This window comes from Piliocolobus tephrosceles, chromosome 3, assembly GCF_002776525.5.
Source record: "Piliocolobus tephrosceles isolate RC106 chromosome 3, ASM277652v3, whole genome shotgun sequence".
NCBI lineage: Eukaryota > Metazoa > Chordata > Mammalia > Primates > Cercopithecidae > Piliocolobus > Piliocolobus tephrosceles.
The window spans coordinates 165,053,252-165,070,185 of record NC_045436.1 but is presented as its reverse complement, the minus strand read 5'-3'; the positions used below and the strand labels follow the sequence as shown (position 1 = coordinate 165,070,185).

The 16,934-nt window shown below is 39.0% G+C and overlaps 1 protein-coding gene across 6 annotated transcripts in view; it reads right to left on the bottom strand.

Annotated features, from left to right (window-relative positions):
- KCNIP4 (potassium voltage-gated channel interacting protein 4) overlaps positions 1-16,934 on the bottom strand; it is a 1,209,980-nt gene that overhangs the window by 27,343 nt on the left and 1,165,703 nt on the right. For all 6 annotated transcript variants that reach the window (XM_026456087.1, XM_026456089.1, XM_026456090.1 and 3 more), the window contains one exon: positions 1,094-1,163. In XM_026456087.1, the coding sequence (XP_026311872.1) occupies positions 1,094-1,163 (70 nt within the window). The remainder of the gene's footprint in view (positions 1-1,093; positions 1,164-16,934) is intronic.

The window sequence follows — 16,934 nt, the reverse complement described above, 5'->3', positions numbered from 1 at the left end:
ACTTTGGAAATGGATCAAACTCTCTGCACCTTAGTTTTCACGTGTTTATCTTTTAAAAAATGAGGGTTACAGATGGGGTTGTTAGATGGTGAGGCATGCCAGGGACAGGCACATATTAGATGCTTTCTGAATGGCAACAACTTCAGCTCAGGTTCAACTCATCTGGCGAGACTCTTTTTATGTCCTTTCTGTCCTGCAGCTAATTTAATCATGTCAGCACTGTGCTCTCAGAATATTATTTTTTAACTCCCATAATCACAGTTATACTTGAGATTGACATTGCCCATCTGCTACAGTAAGCTATAACATTATTTTGGAGAAAGACCACATCCTATTCCTCTTATTCCTCCTACATGATCAGCACCTCACACATGGCTGGGCACACCGTAGGCTGTGGGATAAATATGAGTTAGGCATCTGTTAGGTGATTGAAAGAAAAACTGTAAGGTCCAATGGCAAGAATATCTTTTCACTCCTCTCTAACATGCATGTATTATCATTACGCTATCCTTGTGTTTTCTTACCAATTAAAATAATATCTAGGATGGTTTTAATTTTCTCAGATGAGGGAGCACAGTAAAGAGTTACTAAAAGAAAACAGCAGAAAATATACAAGGGGAGGCTGCAGAAAATCTAGGTTATAACCCAGATCTGCCACTGAGTCAATATGTGGCCCCGAGCAAACCATTTACCTTCTCCAATGCCCAGATTTCATATCTGTAAATTGAGGATAATCATGTTTGTCCTAATTTTGAGAGTTGGGAGAATCAAATGAGACCTATAATGCATGTGAATGAGCTTTGTGGCATTTTGAGCGCCCTCGTAATAGAAAGCATTGTGCATTTGAGAGACACAGTATTAGGCACACAGTAATAGTTGTATTCAACTAAAGAGTATCCTCTTGGATATTTGATAATTTCTAAGTCGCTGGCTTTTATGATACATTAAAAATTACATGCACTTGGATGCTATGCATTCTTTTACATAAAGATTAAAAATGTAGCATCATGCTATGAAAAATTAAACTAAACTCAACACTGCAAGCATAACTGTAACTCTGATAGTATGTTAACAAGTCCACATTTGTACTTACCTCCCTGTGGAAAGAACTGTGAGTAAATCTCTTTGAAGGTTTCTTCATTAACAACACCACTGGGGCATTCCTAGGGAAAGTGGCAGAGAAGCAAAATGAGCAAAGTACTCATAAAACTGATTTTTTTTGCACATTTTGAAACAGAACCGCCTACCACGCAAAGCTGCACCAAGAAAGTTAACCATTCATCCATTATTACAAAGAGAATAAAAGCACACTATAAACTTATCTTTGTTCCAGTCCTCACAGGAAAAAAACAAAATGTAGATATAAATATCTTTGCATATTAAGTATCAAAGGTATGATGTATTCAGAAACACAGTGCTGCTTTTAAGAACACATCTGTTTATTATAAATGAAGTAAAAGGAAACTGCATTTTTTTTTTTTTTTTTTTCACACAGCAAGCATGTTGCAAGATGTTTATAATATGGTCTTTGGTGAATCTTGGTTTTGTCTTCTCCAGGTTTTCTGAACCCACATAATCTATGGTTCAATGACAAAATTACTCCATTGGCATCTCCAGTGGCTCAAGAAGTTTCAAGCAAGAATAGATACTAATGCTTGTTAACAGGATGTCTAGGCATACCCAAGACATGGTGCTGTAACAAATGACCTTGGGTGAGATAGAATCCCATGATATTTTTGAACTTCTAGAAAGGAGAGTCTGCAAAAAATGGCATGGCCTGGGCTTAATAGATCCCCACCTTTGTCCCTGGGTCAACTTATCAAAGAACGATGGACACTGATCTTGGGAACTACACCCATGTTGGACTACTGACCGGGAGGGGCCATAGGGCAAGGCTAGCCCTCTGAGAGTGGTTTTGGCATTTTTGCTAAAAAAAAAAAAAAAAGAAAAGAAAGAAAAGAAAAGAAAAAGAAACTTTAAAGTGTCAGAAGGGGGCTCCCTTGGTGGTGAATATAAGGTTTGAGCAAGCAAATTAACCCCCAATCTCTGGAAATTCCTCCATTTTTTGAAGTTATAAGAACCAATCTGGTTAAGAATGTTAGGCATAGAGGCCCCCTGAGTGGTGGAGACTGACAATCACATGATAGTCCAGAATTGAATCACATGTGAGATATTAACTGTACGGTGATCCCTTGTTATCCATGGTGCATTGCTTCCAGGACCACCACGGATACCAAAATCCACGCACACCCAAATCCCACACTTGGCACTGTAGAACCTGCAGTTAAGAGAAGTTGGTCCTTCCTGTCCTGTATCTTTGATCTGCATTTGGCTGTGGATGCTGAAGCTGCAAATTCAGAGGGGCGACTATATTTATTGGCAAAAATCCACCTATAAGTGGACCCACACACTTCCAGCTAGTGTTGTTCAAGAGTCAACTGTACATTGTAAGTGGAGAAGTGGTAAGTTCTGTTTAGTCTCTTAGTAGATTCTCGTGAACAGTCCCATGTGATCAGGGCTCCCCTGACTCTAGCTGTCACAGCACTCCCACACCACCTAAAGTCCACCCAGGACTAAGTTCACTGGGGAAGGATGAATGGTGTGCTAACTCCCCAACAGGCCTGACTTTGGACATGAATATTCTGTGTACTCTAAATTCAATACTGTGCCTGGCATCTTTATCAATCACCTACAGTAGTATTTAAAATGTCACTTAACCCTTTAAATCATTGTTCCCTCACTAATAAACTTACTTTCTGAATTTGGTCTTTCTTTATTCCAATGAGGCAGTTACTCAACTGAAATGTGCTTCACCTGCAGAATTTTCTATTTTTTCATTTGTTGTTTTGAAAGGTAGGACCTTTGATACATAAACGATGTTAGCAGTTTCAATGTGAATTTGTGTTTACAGAGCTTCTCAATATGGTTTTATCCCATTTGTTAATGATAATGAGCTTAAGTAGGCAAAATAGTTCCATTCACAGAGGCAGAACTGGAGGTGCTGAGTGGCAAAGCACTTTGTTACACACTAAGCCAGTGAGGAAGCTGGAATGTAGACTTGGAACTCTCCAGGTCACAACAAGGTTTCATATTAGATGACCCCTATGGAAATAATGATGACCTCAAGGACCTAAGAGAATTGGAGCAAAGAAAAAAACAACCAAAAAGAGCAAGCAAGTGAACTGTGATGGTTGATTTTATGTGTTTAACTTGTCTGGGCCATAGTGTCCAAGTGTTTGGTCAAGCATGATTCCAGATAGTTCTGTAAGGGTGTTTTTGAGATTACATGGATGCAAAAGTAATTGCGGTTTTTGCTATTACTTTCAATACATTTAAGCTGGTGGACTTTAAGTAAAGCAGATTGCCCTCCATAATGTGAAGGGGCATCATTGAATCAGTTTAAGGCCTGAGAAGAACAAAGACCTCCCCAGAGAAAAAGAGTGTTCTTCAGACATCATCTGTAATATTGGCTTCCCTTGTTCACCAATACCCTGCCTTTGGACTTGAACTGTAACTGTTTTCTGAGGCTCCAGCTTGCCAGACCCCTCCACTAGATATCAAGCTGGCCAAGGCTTCACAAAGTGTGAGCCAATATCTTAATAAATCTCTTTATACTCACGCATCCTATTAGTTCCATTTCTCTGAAGGACCCTAATACATAAATGAATTAACAACCAACAGCTACAACTCTGAAAAGGAAAGAAGGTGGTATGTATACAGTCAATCTTTCAAACATTTTGACTATCTAGCTGGCACCAATAGACCTATTTTAAGACTAAACACTTTGGAGTTGGACCCTCTCACACATGGAAATTGTGATTTATTGGCTGTTTAATGCTAAGCCATTTGCTTGGGATAATAAGGAGAGAGTAAATACCTGGCTCTCTGCCATCAGGTGGCAAGCTTGTGCAAAGTTAGAGTTGGAAAGGTGCCGGGGAGTTAAAGTTGATGCTGATAAAGGAAGAGGATTGCAAGAAAAGGGAACTCTGCACTCAACAAACTTGCTAGCTGCCTTCAGTCTCTAGATACATTTGATAGATATACTGTGAAATGATTTTGTAAACTGACTATCTGACATGCACGAGTTTTATGTTTAATCACATATCTGTGTCAGAGGAAATCTTTTCTCTGCCAAATGAAAACTGCTGGCCAGGTTTCAGGTTGGAAAGTCTCACCAGATAAATTTGTCTTTATCCATCTTATATTCATTACGTTAGTTTACATCTCTACGAACACATATTGTATGCCTATTCCAGGAGTCTTCTAGGTACTGGGAATGCTACAATAAACGAGTCAAAGGTCTCACCATCATGGAACCTCTATCCAACTAGAAGAATAAAGACTGTCTTTGTTCGGGCTGCTTTAACAAAATGCCATAGACTAGGCAGCTTATAAACAATAGAAATTTATTTCTCATAGTACTGGAGGCCAGGAAGTCTAAGACCATAGGGTCAGCAGATTCAGTACTTGATGAGTGCACATTCCTGGTTCATATATGGAACCTTCTAGCTGTGTCCCCACATGGTGACGGGGCAAGCTAGCTCTGTGGGGTTTTTTATAAAAGGATGCTCGTCTCATTCATGAAGTCTCTGCCCACATGATCTAATCATCTCCCAAAGGCCCCACCTCCTAATACCATCACATTGGGGGTTAGCATTTCAACATACTAAGTTCTGAAGGGACACAAACATTCAGACCATAGCAAAGACCAAAAACTAGATAAAAGATTAAAAAATCAAATCCAAGAATTATGATCTTTTATTTCTTCCCAGAGACTTTTTATTGAAACTAGTGCATTTTTAACCTTCAGGTGAGTAAAGGATGCTAGTGATTTACAAGATGGTATACGTTCTCTAACTTTTTCTTCACTTTTTTTGTGCAGTGATCTCTCCATAAAAGTGGTCTCTCTACTGCTCCATCAAGAATGAATTTGGCCAGGCTGCATGTGAAGCAAAGTGTAAACCACAAACAATGTGCTATATTAGTTAACTTGCTGCTGTAGCAATCAGGTCTTCAAATATCCCTTAATCAAAATGCTTGGGAACAGAAGTGTCTTGGATTTTAGATTTTTTGGGATTTGGAATATTCACATTAGACTCACAGGTTGTGTTATTTCATTTTCATACTGCTATAAAGAACTGCCCAAGTCTGGGTAATTTATAAAGGAAAGAGGTTTAATTGACTCACAGTTCAGTATCCCTGGGGAGGCCTCAGGAAACTTACAATCATGGTGGAAGGCAAAGGAGAAGGAAGGTACCTTCACAAGGCGGCAAGAAGAAGTGCTGAGTGAAAGGGAGAAGCTCCTTATAAAACCATCAGATCTTATGAGAACTCACTCACACTATCATGAGAACAGCATGGGGGAAACTGTCGCCATGATTCAGTTACCTCCACCTGGTCTCTCCCTTGACATGTGGGGATTATGGGGATTACAATTCAAGATGAGATTTGGGTGGAGACACAAAGCCTAACCACATCACCAGTTGAACATACCTAACCTGAAAATCTGAAATGTTCCAATAAGCATTAACTTTGAATGCCATTTTGTCACTCAAAAAGTTTTGGATTTTAGAGTATTTTGCTCTATTGGATTAGGGATATTCAACCTGTATAAGACATTTAAAAACCATGTAGTGTATTTCTTATTCACATAACAATCGGGTGAGTGTACAGATCAACTGATGGTTCTTCTAGGGACAGAGGCTAATGAAGATTTGGTGACTTTAACATATGGCTCCAACAGTCTCTGTGACTGTCTCATCCAGAAGGAGGAAAAGAACGCTGAAGAGAGTGCATGGAAGCTTTTTATGGGCCAGGTCTTAAAGTGGTATACGTCATTTCTATTCTCATTTTTTTGTTGTTGTTAGAGATCACTTAATGTGTCTACCCCAAACAAAATAAGTCTGGTATGGCCAGGAAGAAGATAAGAATGCAGATTTGGTAAAAAGTTTGGAGCATCTATCCCTGTGACATGTTTAAAAGATACTCCAAGTTCCTGTGTTCTGAAATAGTTCTCCCACTGACGCTTTATTTATTGATTTTTATTTTTTATTTTTGTAAAGATGGGATCTCACTATGTTGCGCAGGCTGGATTTGAACTCCCTGCCACAAGCAATCCTGTCTTGGCCTCCCAAAGTGCTGGGATTACAGGTGTGAGCCCAGCCTCCCACTGATGTTGTAACATGAAGATTATCAAGTCATTTAGCAGTATAAATTGTCTCCATTTCCCAGGTGTCATTTTTAAAGACTGTTTACTTGCTTCAAGTAAACAAGTACAATGAAGGTTAAACATCTGGGCATGAATTTGTTTACTGGGTTTTCCTAAGGATCCAAGAAGCAGTAGGGTTCCTGGGTTTAGGGAAAGTGAGAAATGCCTCACTCATCCATCTTTTGAAAATTTGCTGTAAGCTTCTACTAACCCTTATGGTTCTGTATTCTATTTTCTAATGAAATTTTGTCTGATTATTAGCAAATGATTATTCCATGAAAATATGCCCTCTATAGAAAAAAAATAAGGAAAATGAAAATCACCTATAATCTGACTACTGTAAGAGTATACTGGTCATTTATCTAAGCATATATACTATAGAAATAAAGTTTTAATAAGACAAAATTACAGTATTTTATCTTCTTTTTTTAAGTTTAGGATAAATATCCTGAACATTTTTTTACATCATGATTTTTAATGACCGCATAATAATGCATCCACTGAACTTACCATACTGCTGCATGTTGAGACGATTTTGGCATTTTCACACTACATAGGAATAATGATGTAATTAATATTCTATGCATCCATCTGTGACTGCACCTGTGGTTCTTTCTTTATGACTAATCGCAGAAGGAAAATCATAAGACCAACGAGTTAAACCATTGAAAGGTCTTCCTATGCACAGTCATGGTGCTTTCCAGAAATGCTGCCTCCATTTGTGCTGCCACTGCAACCTTATGAGAAAGTCTCACACGGAGAGGAGCTACTGACCAGAATCACATGGAATTGGATGCACACACAACCCCATGAACAAACAGCAATAATTTGCTTCCCTCATGAATCTAATCATCATTTTGAAAATTACTAGTGGATACTAAGGCGTTTGGACAGGTCGCTCCAAGGGATAAAGCAATTTGCCTGTTTTTCACGCAGACAGGGTTGCTGTGATGGCAGTCAGCGGAACCACATCACCACAATCACAATGGTTTACTGAGTATAAAATAAACAACTCCATTCTTTCTGATGTAGACCATTACTTTTAACATTTTCGTCAACCCTGAAAGGTGGGTATTATTTAGACATGAGGACAATGAACTTGGAGAGATGAAGTCACTTGTTTGAGTCACACAGGTTTTGATGGAGACATCTATTTGCTCATTTATTCAATAAGTAGTTATTTAATGCCTTCTAAGTGTCAGTAAATAGTCCATATGCCTTTTACTATTCTGGGCACTGGAGATACAGGAATTAGTTTTTAAAATTCTTTTTTTTTTTTTTTTTTTTTTTCTCTTGTGGTATATTAAAATTAGTAGATTCAAATTCATAAATTTCAATGTTTTCTTTGCCATTTTTTCTTGCCCTCTGGATTATTACTTTTTCTTCTATTAGGACTGAAAACATGTTCTCCTGGAGAGTCATCTGTGGAAATCCTTCTTTTGGGAAGATGTACTAGGTGTGTTTGTACCCAGAGGCACCCATCACAGCTGCGTTAGAGAGAGGCATGTGCAAAGGGAAGCCATTTCAATCAAAATTGGGAGCACCGATTAAAATTTATTGTGTATTGTAGCTTGAGAGATTTGAGGAAAATACTTTCTTTTTAGAAATCTTTGGTTTTAGTACAACAAGAACCTCCTCACCTTCCTCTTTGCCACATACTCTTTACTGTTACTGTAAATGGCTAGATAGTAACGGCCTGAGGAAAATGTTCTGGTTTTTAGGACCAGTCAAATGAATTGCTCCATCCAATATTTAGGAGCTGGAAGTCCCTGGTTCTCTTGGCTGGTATAGTCATCTATGATGACCATTGCATTTCTTTTATTGACTCTGAAACCCTTCGCTATGATATGATAACACAATAAATGTGGAATAAGGTTTTCTTTGCAATATAACTGCCATAGATTTGTCAGTTGGTGAAGAAACAGTTGCCTTTTGGGGCCTTACTGCTGTATTCCCTGATGAGCCTTTTCAGTCCTCTCAGGCCATGTGGGGACGCATGTGAGGGTCAAGATTAGCTGTAGATATGCAATGAATACTATGCTAGTACTAATATCAATTCTAACAAGGCATTATTACTATTACTATCATAATAATCAGCATACTTTATTAGTATTGATATTTTATAATTATTAATGTGATGATGACGATGATACTGATGATGATGAGCTAAAACACTTGAGCACTTTATATGTTCCAACCTTGCATTAAATGTTTTACATGGATTATCTCATGGGAATAGAAAGATGTTAGTATTAACTCCATTTTACAAATGAATGAACTGTCTTCGAGAGGGGCCACTGCATTCCCATAATTAGAAAATATCAGATCTAATCTATAGGTCACAGAATCAGGAAACTTGAGTGTTTAAAGCAACTTTAGAGGCTGGGCACAGTGGCTCATGCCTGTAATCCTAGTACTTTGGGAGGCCAAGGTGGGTGGATCACCTGAAATCAGGAGTTCGAGACCAGCTTGGACAACATGATAAAACCCTGTCTCTACTAAAAATACAAAAATTAGCCGGGCATGGTGGCACATGCTTGTAATCCAAGCTACCCAGCAGGCTGAGGCAGGAGAATCACTTGAACCTAGGAGGCGGACTTTGCAGTGAGCCAAGATCATGCCACTATACTCCAGCCTGGGTGACAGAGCAAAATTCCGTCTCAAACAAACAAACAAACAAACATAAAGCAATTTTAGAGACAATTCAATTCAATGGCCTCATTTAGAAGGTGAGGGGATAGAGGTTAAGGAGGTTACAGGAACTGACCATAGACACACAGGGGGCTGCTGAGCCTGACTTCATGTCTAGATTTCCTGAGGTCTAGGACTAAGTTTTGATACTGCAAATGTCTTCGTGTCCATACAATAGCTGGTATTTTTTGTCAGGCAGTATTTAGAGGAATCTAGTGCAGTGTTTAGATTCTTGGCCTCTGCAGTTAAGCAGAAGGCCTGAGTTGAGCCCCTACCCTGCCAACTTGGGAACTGTGTAGCTTCAGGCAAACTGTTTAATCTAAGTCTCATTGTTCTCCTCTGTGAAATGGGGACAGGCATTGACCTCAGAGAGCTGTTATGAGAATGAATAAGATACGCATATTATGCTATTATCCTAGCCCTCTACCTTGCACATCATATTTGGTCGTTTAATATTAGCTGTTAGCACCATGGTAATGGTTTAGAATTTGGTAAGCAGAACTCCATCATGCAACGAGTCACTGTAACATCAATGCCAGTAGACCAAGGATAAATCATATTTATCAACGTGGTTGAATCTAGAATAACACAGGTCTGAAATGCAATAAGCTTATGAAGCAGATATGAATTATGCCTTCTACTCTAGTGTTATAAGTTGAATTACTCTATCTAATATCATCAGAATTTAGAATGCCCTAAAAGACAGGCATATCTTAATTGTAAATGATAGCTGAGGAGAATAAAGACCACCATCATGAAAATAAATGTCAGTAGAAATCCAGGAGCCTCTTATTTATTAATTTAAATGAAAGTTTTCCCCAGCGATGCTTATATGAGTATGTTTGAAATCATCACGGAAAGTGTTGGGAAGGGTGCTTTGGAGAAAGATCCATGTATGCATAGGAAATTGCTAAGAAACATATTTTGTGAGTGCTTCATGAGTTATCATACTTTCACCACATAAGGAAACCTTTCAGCATTTCCTGGAAGGTTTTCAGAGCTCTGTTGCAATGCATGAGAAACAGCTGCAGTGGTATGCAAATCAGATGTATAATAACCTCATATAATTATAATATTGTCCACGCCAATAATCTTTGCCCACTGTATTAGCTGAAATCCTCTCTTCCCCTAAATCACTCTGTTCTGGTATGTGTCTTCTCCTCAGGATCAGAATTGTTATAAAGCATTTAGAGACTTCTTCAGGAATAAAAAAGGAATTATAGTAAGACGTTTCATAGGAAAAAACAAAACTAAAAGTGCTTGTGAAATAGTTATTTGGGGATCCTTTCATGATACCTGTAATGCCACATCTCTTAAGCATGTGTATATTTCACCAGCTCTCACACCCACCCCTGGTGATAAAGAGAACATACAAGGTAGTCTGCTCAGTCTATCAGTTAAAATAGTATTTAGCATCTAGTGTGACAATTCAGAGATTCTCTGGCATTCTATAATTGTAGATGAATTTTCAAAATTTAAATGACACAATCCTACAATCTGTGCTGCTGATAACACCAGATTCTGTGGACTTCTCTGCTCTCTTTAGAGTTAGTAAATACAGGGCACGGACTAACCTTTATGAAGTTTAGAATAGGGAATATTAGAAATATTTATGCTGAATGAAGAAATCTTCAGTTCTTAGCTTTTAATAAATTAGAAAATGAATTTGCTCTGATAATGTCCTTCAAAACTTGGGTCTAAATTTTTAGAACTCCTAAGATGAAGACCAAGATAGTCATGGGGGTTCCGACATCCCCATGATTGCCCACAATGACTATGATCACAGAAATTAAGGGCAGATGGCTAGGATCAAGAAAAAAACACTTCTTACCTCAACATAAAGAGCTTAACATAGTCAAAAACTGGACTCTAAAAAGTTCATTTAAAAACTATAGGATTAATCTTTCAGTTTTCAAAGCAGAAAAGCTGATCACAAAGAACTAGAACTGGCTATAAATTTCTGTTCTAATATGCCCAGGTGTTTGAACTCCTAGCAACTGATTTATTCCTTTTTACTGTAAATGTTCTCATCTGATATAACAGGTAAGTAATACTAACATCACAGGTAAGCAAAATAAATGAAAATTAAACTAGACAATGGATGAAAGAAACCCAACCAATTTTAAAAACTGAATATACTCAACATGGTGGGTATTTTCTTGTTTCCAAAGTCTGCATTAACTACCTCTTCCGTTTCCTGAACACACTTCTGGGGTCAAAGTAGTTAAATATGAATTGCAGATTAAAAAAAGAAACAGCCAATGGTGGGAAAAGGCTGACCTAGATACTATCCTTGGAAAAGGAATGAGAGCTGGGTGACCAAGATTCAACTCAGCTGCCTGAGTGCAAGGATGTGGGCACATTCTGAGCCCCACGAGTTCTCAAGGTCACTCAGCATGAAGCAGAAATCCAAGGTGCTAGGCAAAGATTCTCTCCCCTTCTAGTTCTGCCCTCTAACCATATGGAAGAAGGAAATTACATGAGATTTACAGCCAAAACAAAAAGAAAAACAAATAAACAAACAAAAAACTGGCTCAAGTTTCAGCTCTACTACTAACCAGGAAATAATTGAAAAGTTCTGCTTTGAGTCTTCATCTTTAAAGCTGCAGGAAACAACAGCATCTTACAGTAAAGAAATGAAAACTAATTGGCATCACGTATATAAATATTCTAGCATAATACTAAGCATTCTACAAATTTTATTTATTTTACTATTATCTCTTCAAGTAACTTAAGTTGATTCTGCAAAAAGAGATTTTCCAAATTTTGTAGGAAAAGGCTTCTGGGATTGGGCCCAATCCCTGAATCTTTAGTGGAATGCACGTAGAATTGTTTGATTTAGGGAGACTTTTAAAAGGAATTTCCCAACTTTATCCTGAAGAGGGTGTCCATTTTTTCAGGGTCTTTTAAAAACTTATGATGTAGTTAAATTCTATAGGCACCCAAAACCATTTAGTGGAAAAAAAAAAAAAAAAAGACAATGGTGCCCTGGGAGAAAGCTTATGTATCAGTTTCCTATTGCTGCATAAAAAAATTACCATAAACTTAGTAACTTTAAACACACAAATTTATTATCTCACAGTTCTGTGGGATAAAAGAGTCTGACATGGCTGAGCTGTGTTCTCTGCTCAGTCTCACACTTAAACCGGCTATGGTTCTCATCTGGGCCTTGCAGTCCTCTTCCAAGCTCATTGACGCTGTTGGTAGAATTCAGCTTCTGTGGTGGTAGGACCCAGGTCCCTGTAACTTTATGGCTGTTCACTGGGGGCTTCTCTCTCAGTTTCATTCCATCTTCAAACCAGTAAATAAAGGCCCGTTGAGTCCTTCTCACACTGATTCTCTCTGACTTCCCCTTTGGTAAAGGACTCGTGTGATTAGATCAAGCCCACAAAGATTATTTCTGTATCTTAAGGTCAACGGCCCTGAGACTTTAATTATATCTGCAAAATTTCATCACAGCAGTACCCTGATTAGTATTTGATTGAATAACCAAGAGACAGGGATCTTGAGTGGCTGCCTTTGGATATCTATTAATACCTACCGCAGCCTGCTTCTTCTGAACATGAGTTCATGTTGGTTTTCACAGCAGTTCTTGCTTAACAACAGCCTTTTTTTTTTTTTTACAGTTCTACTCAGAAGTGTATCTACCACAACTAGCAATTATATTTCTTGATGCCTGCCATAGTTTAATGCGATTTGAAAGGACTCTATTCTGTCAAGGCTTTAGTCTCAGCAGTGTAAAGCCCAGCTCTGAGGCCAAAATTCAGGATTTTTTATGAGTGCTAAAAGTAGTATCCCATGTGCTGAGTGTTCCCTGCCTATAGCATGTCTGCCTATATCCAGAGCAGAAATAAATTTTTTTAGATTTTACTAATTGATTAGATCACTTTCAAGTTGGCATGACATCAGCCTACTGATACTGACCAAAAAAAAACAAAAAACAAAAAAACAAACAAAAAAATACTGCGTAAAGAATTCTACTTAAAAGAAGCATGCAGTGTTTCAATCAGAAAGAATAAAATAAAATACAGCAGGCACTCCATATTACAGGTGCAGCATCCACAGATTCAACTAACTGTGGCTTGAAAATATTTGAAAAAATAAAAATAAAAAATAAATAAAAAATAAGGCAGGTGCGGTAGCTCACGCCTATAATCCCAGCACTTTGGGAGGCTGAAGTGGGCGGATCACCTGAGGTCAGGAGTTGGAAACCAGCCTGGCCAACATGGTGAAACCCCGTCTCTACTACAAAAATACACCCCCGTCAAAAATACAAAAAATTAGCCGGGCCTGATGGCATGTGCCTGTAGTCCTGGCTACTCGGGAGGCTGAGACAGGAGAATCACTTGAGCCCGGGAGGTGGAGGTTGCAGTGAGCTGAGATTATGACCTTGCACTCCAGCCTGGGAGACAGAGCAAGACTCCATCTCAATAAACAAACAAACAAACAATATAAATGTAAAACAATACAGTATAAAAACTATTTACGCAGCATTTCCATTGTATTAGGTATTATAAGTAATCTAGAGATGATTTAAAGTACATGGGAGGATATATAGGTTGTATGTAAATACTACACCATTTCATATAAGGAGACTTAAGTGTCCCCAGATTTTGGTATCCATGGGGGGTTCTGAACTCAGTCCCTCAAGAATACAGAGAGATGACTGTATGGAGATGATGGTATACACATACGTTCATCTGCACATACGTGGTTTTATAAAACCTTTTTTTTCCCTGAAATCCTGAAGATTTACAACAATCTATTCTCTCTCAGTCTGATTTTTGTCACCTGCTGAATTGGCTAGATTCTGGCCCCTTGATAACTTCATTTCGACTATCATCTCTGGACACTTTATGTGAGATTACACATTTTCCTCATGTGTAAGCCATTCTTTATTGATCTTTTTTGTTACTTATAGTCAAAAGTATTCTAACATAAGCTACAACCTTCTTGTCCTTGCATTACATCTTTCTACAGAAAGAGAAAATAAAAATGAGTTGAGTTTACAGATTGCTGACAAGTTTGGCGAAATGTCTGCTGGAGAAAGAAGTGTAGTCTCTAGATTACAGTGGTGGGTGCACACATGCGGGTCCAGATTTCTGAAGAACATCTTTTAAAGTCTATCCGAAGACACTTTGAGAAAGCATAGGAATTGGGGGTGAATAAAACTTTTTTTTTTTTTTTGAGACGCAGTCTCTCCGTCGCCCAGGCTGGAGTGCAGTGGTGTGATCTCGGCTCACTGCAAGCTCCGCCTCCTGGGTTCAAGTGATTCTCCTGCCTCAGCCTCCCGAGTAGTTGGGATTACAGGCACCCACCACCAAGCTCTGCTAATTTTTTTTTTGTATTTTTAGTAGAGATGGGTTTTCACCGTGTTAGCCAGGATGGTCTCGATCTCCTGACCTCGTGATCTGCCTGCCTCAGCCTCCCAAAGTCCTGGGATTACAGGCGTGAGCCACTGTGCCCAGCCGAATAAAACTAACTTTTAATGATCACTCATGGTCTGCTGGACACTGAGCCATGTGGTGTAGGAGATACATGTTCTCATTAAATCCCTGACAAGTAAAAGAGGTAGATGTTTTCCCACACGATGTTTAAGAAATGAGCACAGCGAGGTTTAAAGAACTTTCCCAAGGTCACTGGGACTAGGATTTGAACTTGAGTTTGACTACAAAGCTTTTACATCTTCCTAAGTTTGAAAGATGAGTGCACCTGTGGGGGGGAAGTTAACTGAGAGGTAACTTTTATCTCAATGTCTTTCAATCCTATTAGTCACTAAAACACAGAATATAGTCATTTGTTCAACACATATTCATATACCAAGCACTTGGCTATGAACAGGAGCGTAATGGTGAGTCAACAAGCATGGCCCTCATCCAAAGGAGCTTACTATGGAGGAAGCTGTCAGTATTCAAATACTGACATAAATAAATCTCATATTGAAACCCTCAGGGCAAAACAGCATGAAAACTTGAATTGTTTTTTACAAATAAATTGAAATATCCCAGGTGAGGGGATGGAGGACAGGACCTCAAGGTCTCTGGTCATCTGCTTTTGTGAGGCAGGTTCAGGATAGGTCAGATTCAGCTCTAAATACATTTTATTATACATTTCTGGTCATCTGTTTTTGTGAGCAGGTTCAGGACAGGTCAGATTCAGCTCTAAACACATTTTATTACACATTTCGTTGCCTTTCTCTCTCTCTCTCTCTTTTTTTTTTCAGAGTTTCACTCATGTCTCCCAGGCTGGAATGCAATGGCACTATCTCAGCTCACTGCAACCTCCACGTCCCAGGTTCAAGCGATTCTCGTGCCTCAGGCTCCCGAATAGCTGGGATTACAGGGCCCGCCACTATGCCCGGCTAATTTTTGTATTTTTAGTGGAGACGAGGTTTCACCATGTTGGCCAGGCTAATCTCTAAGGCCTGATCTCAGGTGATCCGCCCACTTCAGCTTCCCAAAGTGCTGGGATTACAGGCATGAGCCACCACGCCTGGCCCCTTTCCCTTTCTTACTGCCCTTCTGAGAAAAGAATAGTTTGTGCCTCCTGCATAAATTTCTCCCTCAGTAAGCTACCATTACCAGCAGCAGCCCCGAGTCTCTGAAATTAAAACAATAAAATAAAATAAAATAAAATAAAAAGTTTCGTCTGCTTAATTAAGTTCTTGTTGCAAAACTTTCTTAGTTATTACTCTCAGTTGTAGCTTTTGGAATTTAACAGCCCCTGGCTTATGAGCTACTCGTGTCACTTACTAGCCTGGAACTTTGAATAGGTTACTAAACTTCTTCAGGCTGGATTTTATCATCATTTATTCATGCAGGACATATTTTTGAAATTGTTGCAATTGTTGCAAATACTTGAGAAGTTTCTACCCTCCTTTGCCTTCTCCTAGCGCTTCTTCAGAGACTATGAAGGGAACAATTATCAAGGGTCACAGTAGCTTCCTAAAAGGAATCTGCGTCTAGGACTTCAATGCTTCCGGCCTCTCAGTGGGGCAGTAAAGCCTCTCTCTCCTCCCCATGCCAGGCAAGAGGGCCCAAAAGGAAACTCCCGGGCCTGTTGACCCTGAGCAAGCTGGGGCAGAACACTTCCCTCGGAGCTCAGACGGCGCTCAGGGTAAGCTGGTCCGAACGTTCTTAGGACTGTATTGTCACATTGAGGCACAAGGGGGCAGTAGTGTCCTCCATGATAGTTAGAAAAGCGATTTCCAGTTCTTTTTCTTTAGGGATTGTTCTTTTCCTAAGCTTGGAGCCTGTCTGGGTAAATTTCTTTCAAGAAGGCTATTTCCTTTTTATGAACGGTGACAGCCTCATTCTTACGTTAGATAATTTAAAAAATTAACTATTTCTGGGAATGGGGCCCAGAGGCTCTGATCGCCTCCATTTTGGATATTACATTTGGAGTACGTCAGTCTGAATTCACAATCACTTTTTTTGGCATTTGGGCCACCTTTAATTTAGTCACCAAAAATTTGTAGGTCTTAGAAAACAAATAAGCCAGACAACGCCACTGAAGTTCCAAAGCTTGAGTCTGAAAGCCTTATGAAATGGTTAAGTTTACGTGGGCTCTGACATCAAAGCTGCTTGAGCCTGCTTTGCTGTTTAACAGGGGAACAATTTAAACCTTTAAGATGAAAATAATGACACTACCCTATCTGGAGGTTATTATGAGGCTTAAATAAAGATAACCCATGCACAACGTCTAGCGTCGTGCCTGCATGTATAAACACCCACTGCACATTCCCCATGGAGGGATTTAGTTCTACAATGATGCTCATTCCGAACCTGTTAGCTTTTGTCATGTTTTCATGTAATGTGGGATATTATGTTTATCCTTGTTAAATACCATCTGCTTATTTAATTTCAGAGGATATTTAGAATACCACACCAATCTTCCACTTTCTTAGTTATTACTCTTAGTTTTGTAGCTTTTGGAATTTAACAGCTCCTTCCTTATAAGCCACACATATCACTTACTAGCCTGGAACTTTGAATAAGTTACTAAACTTCTTCAAACTGGATTTTTATCATCATTA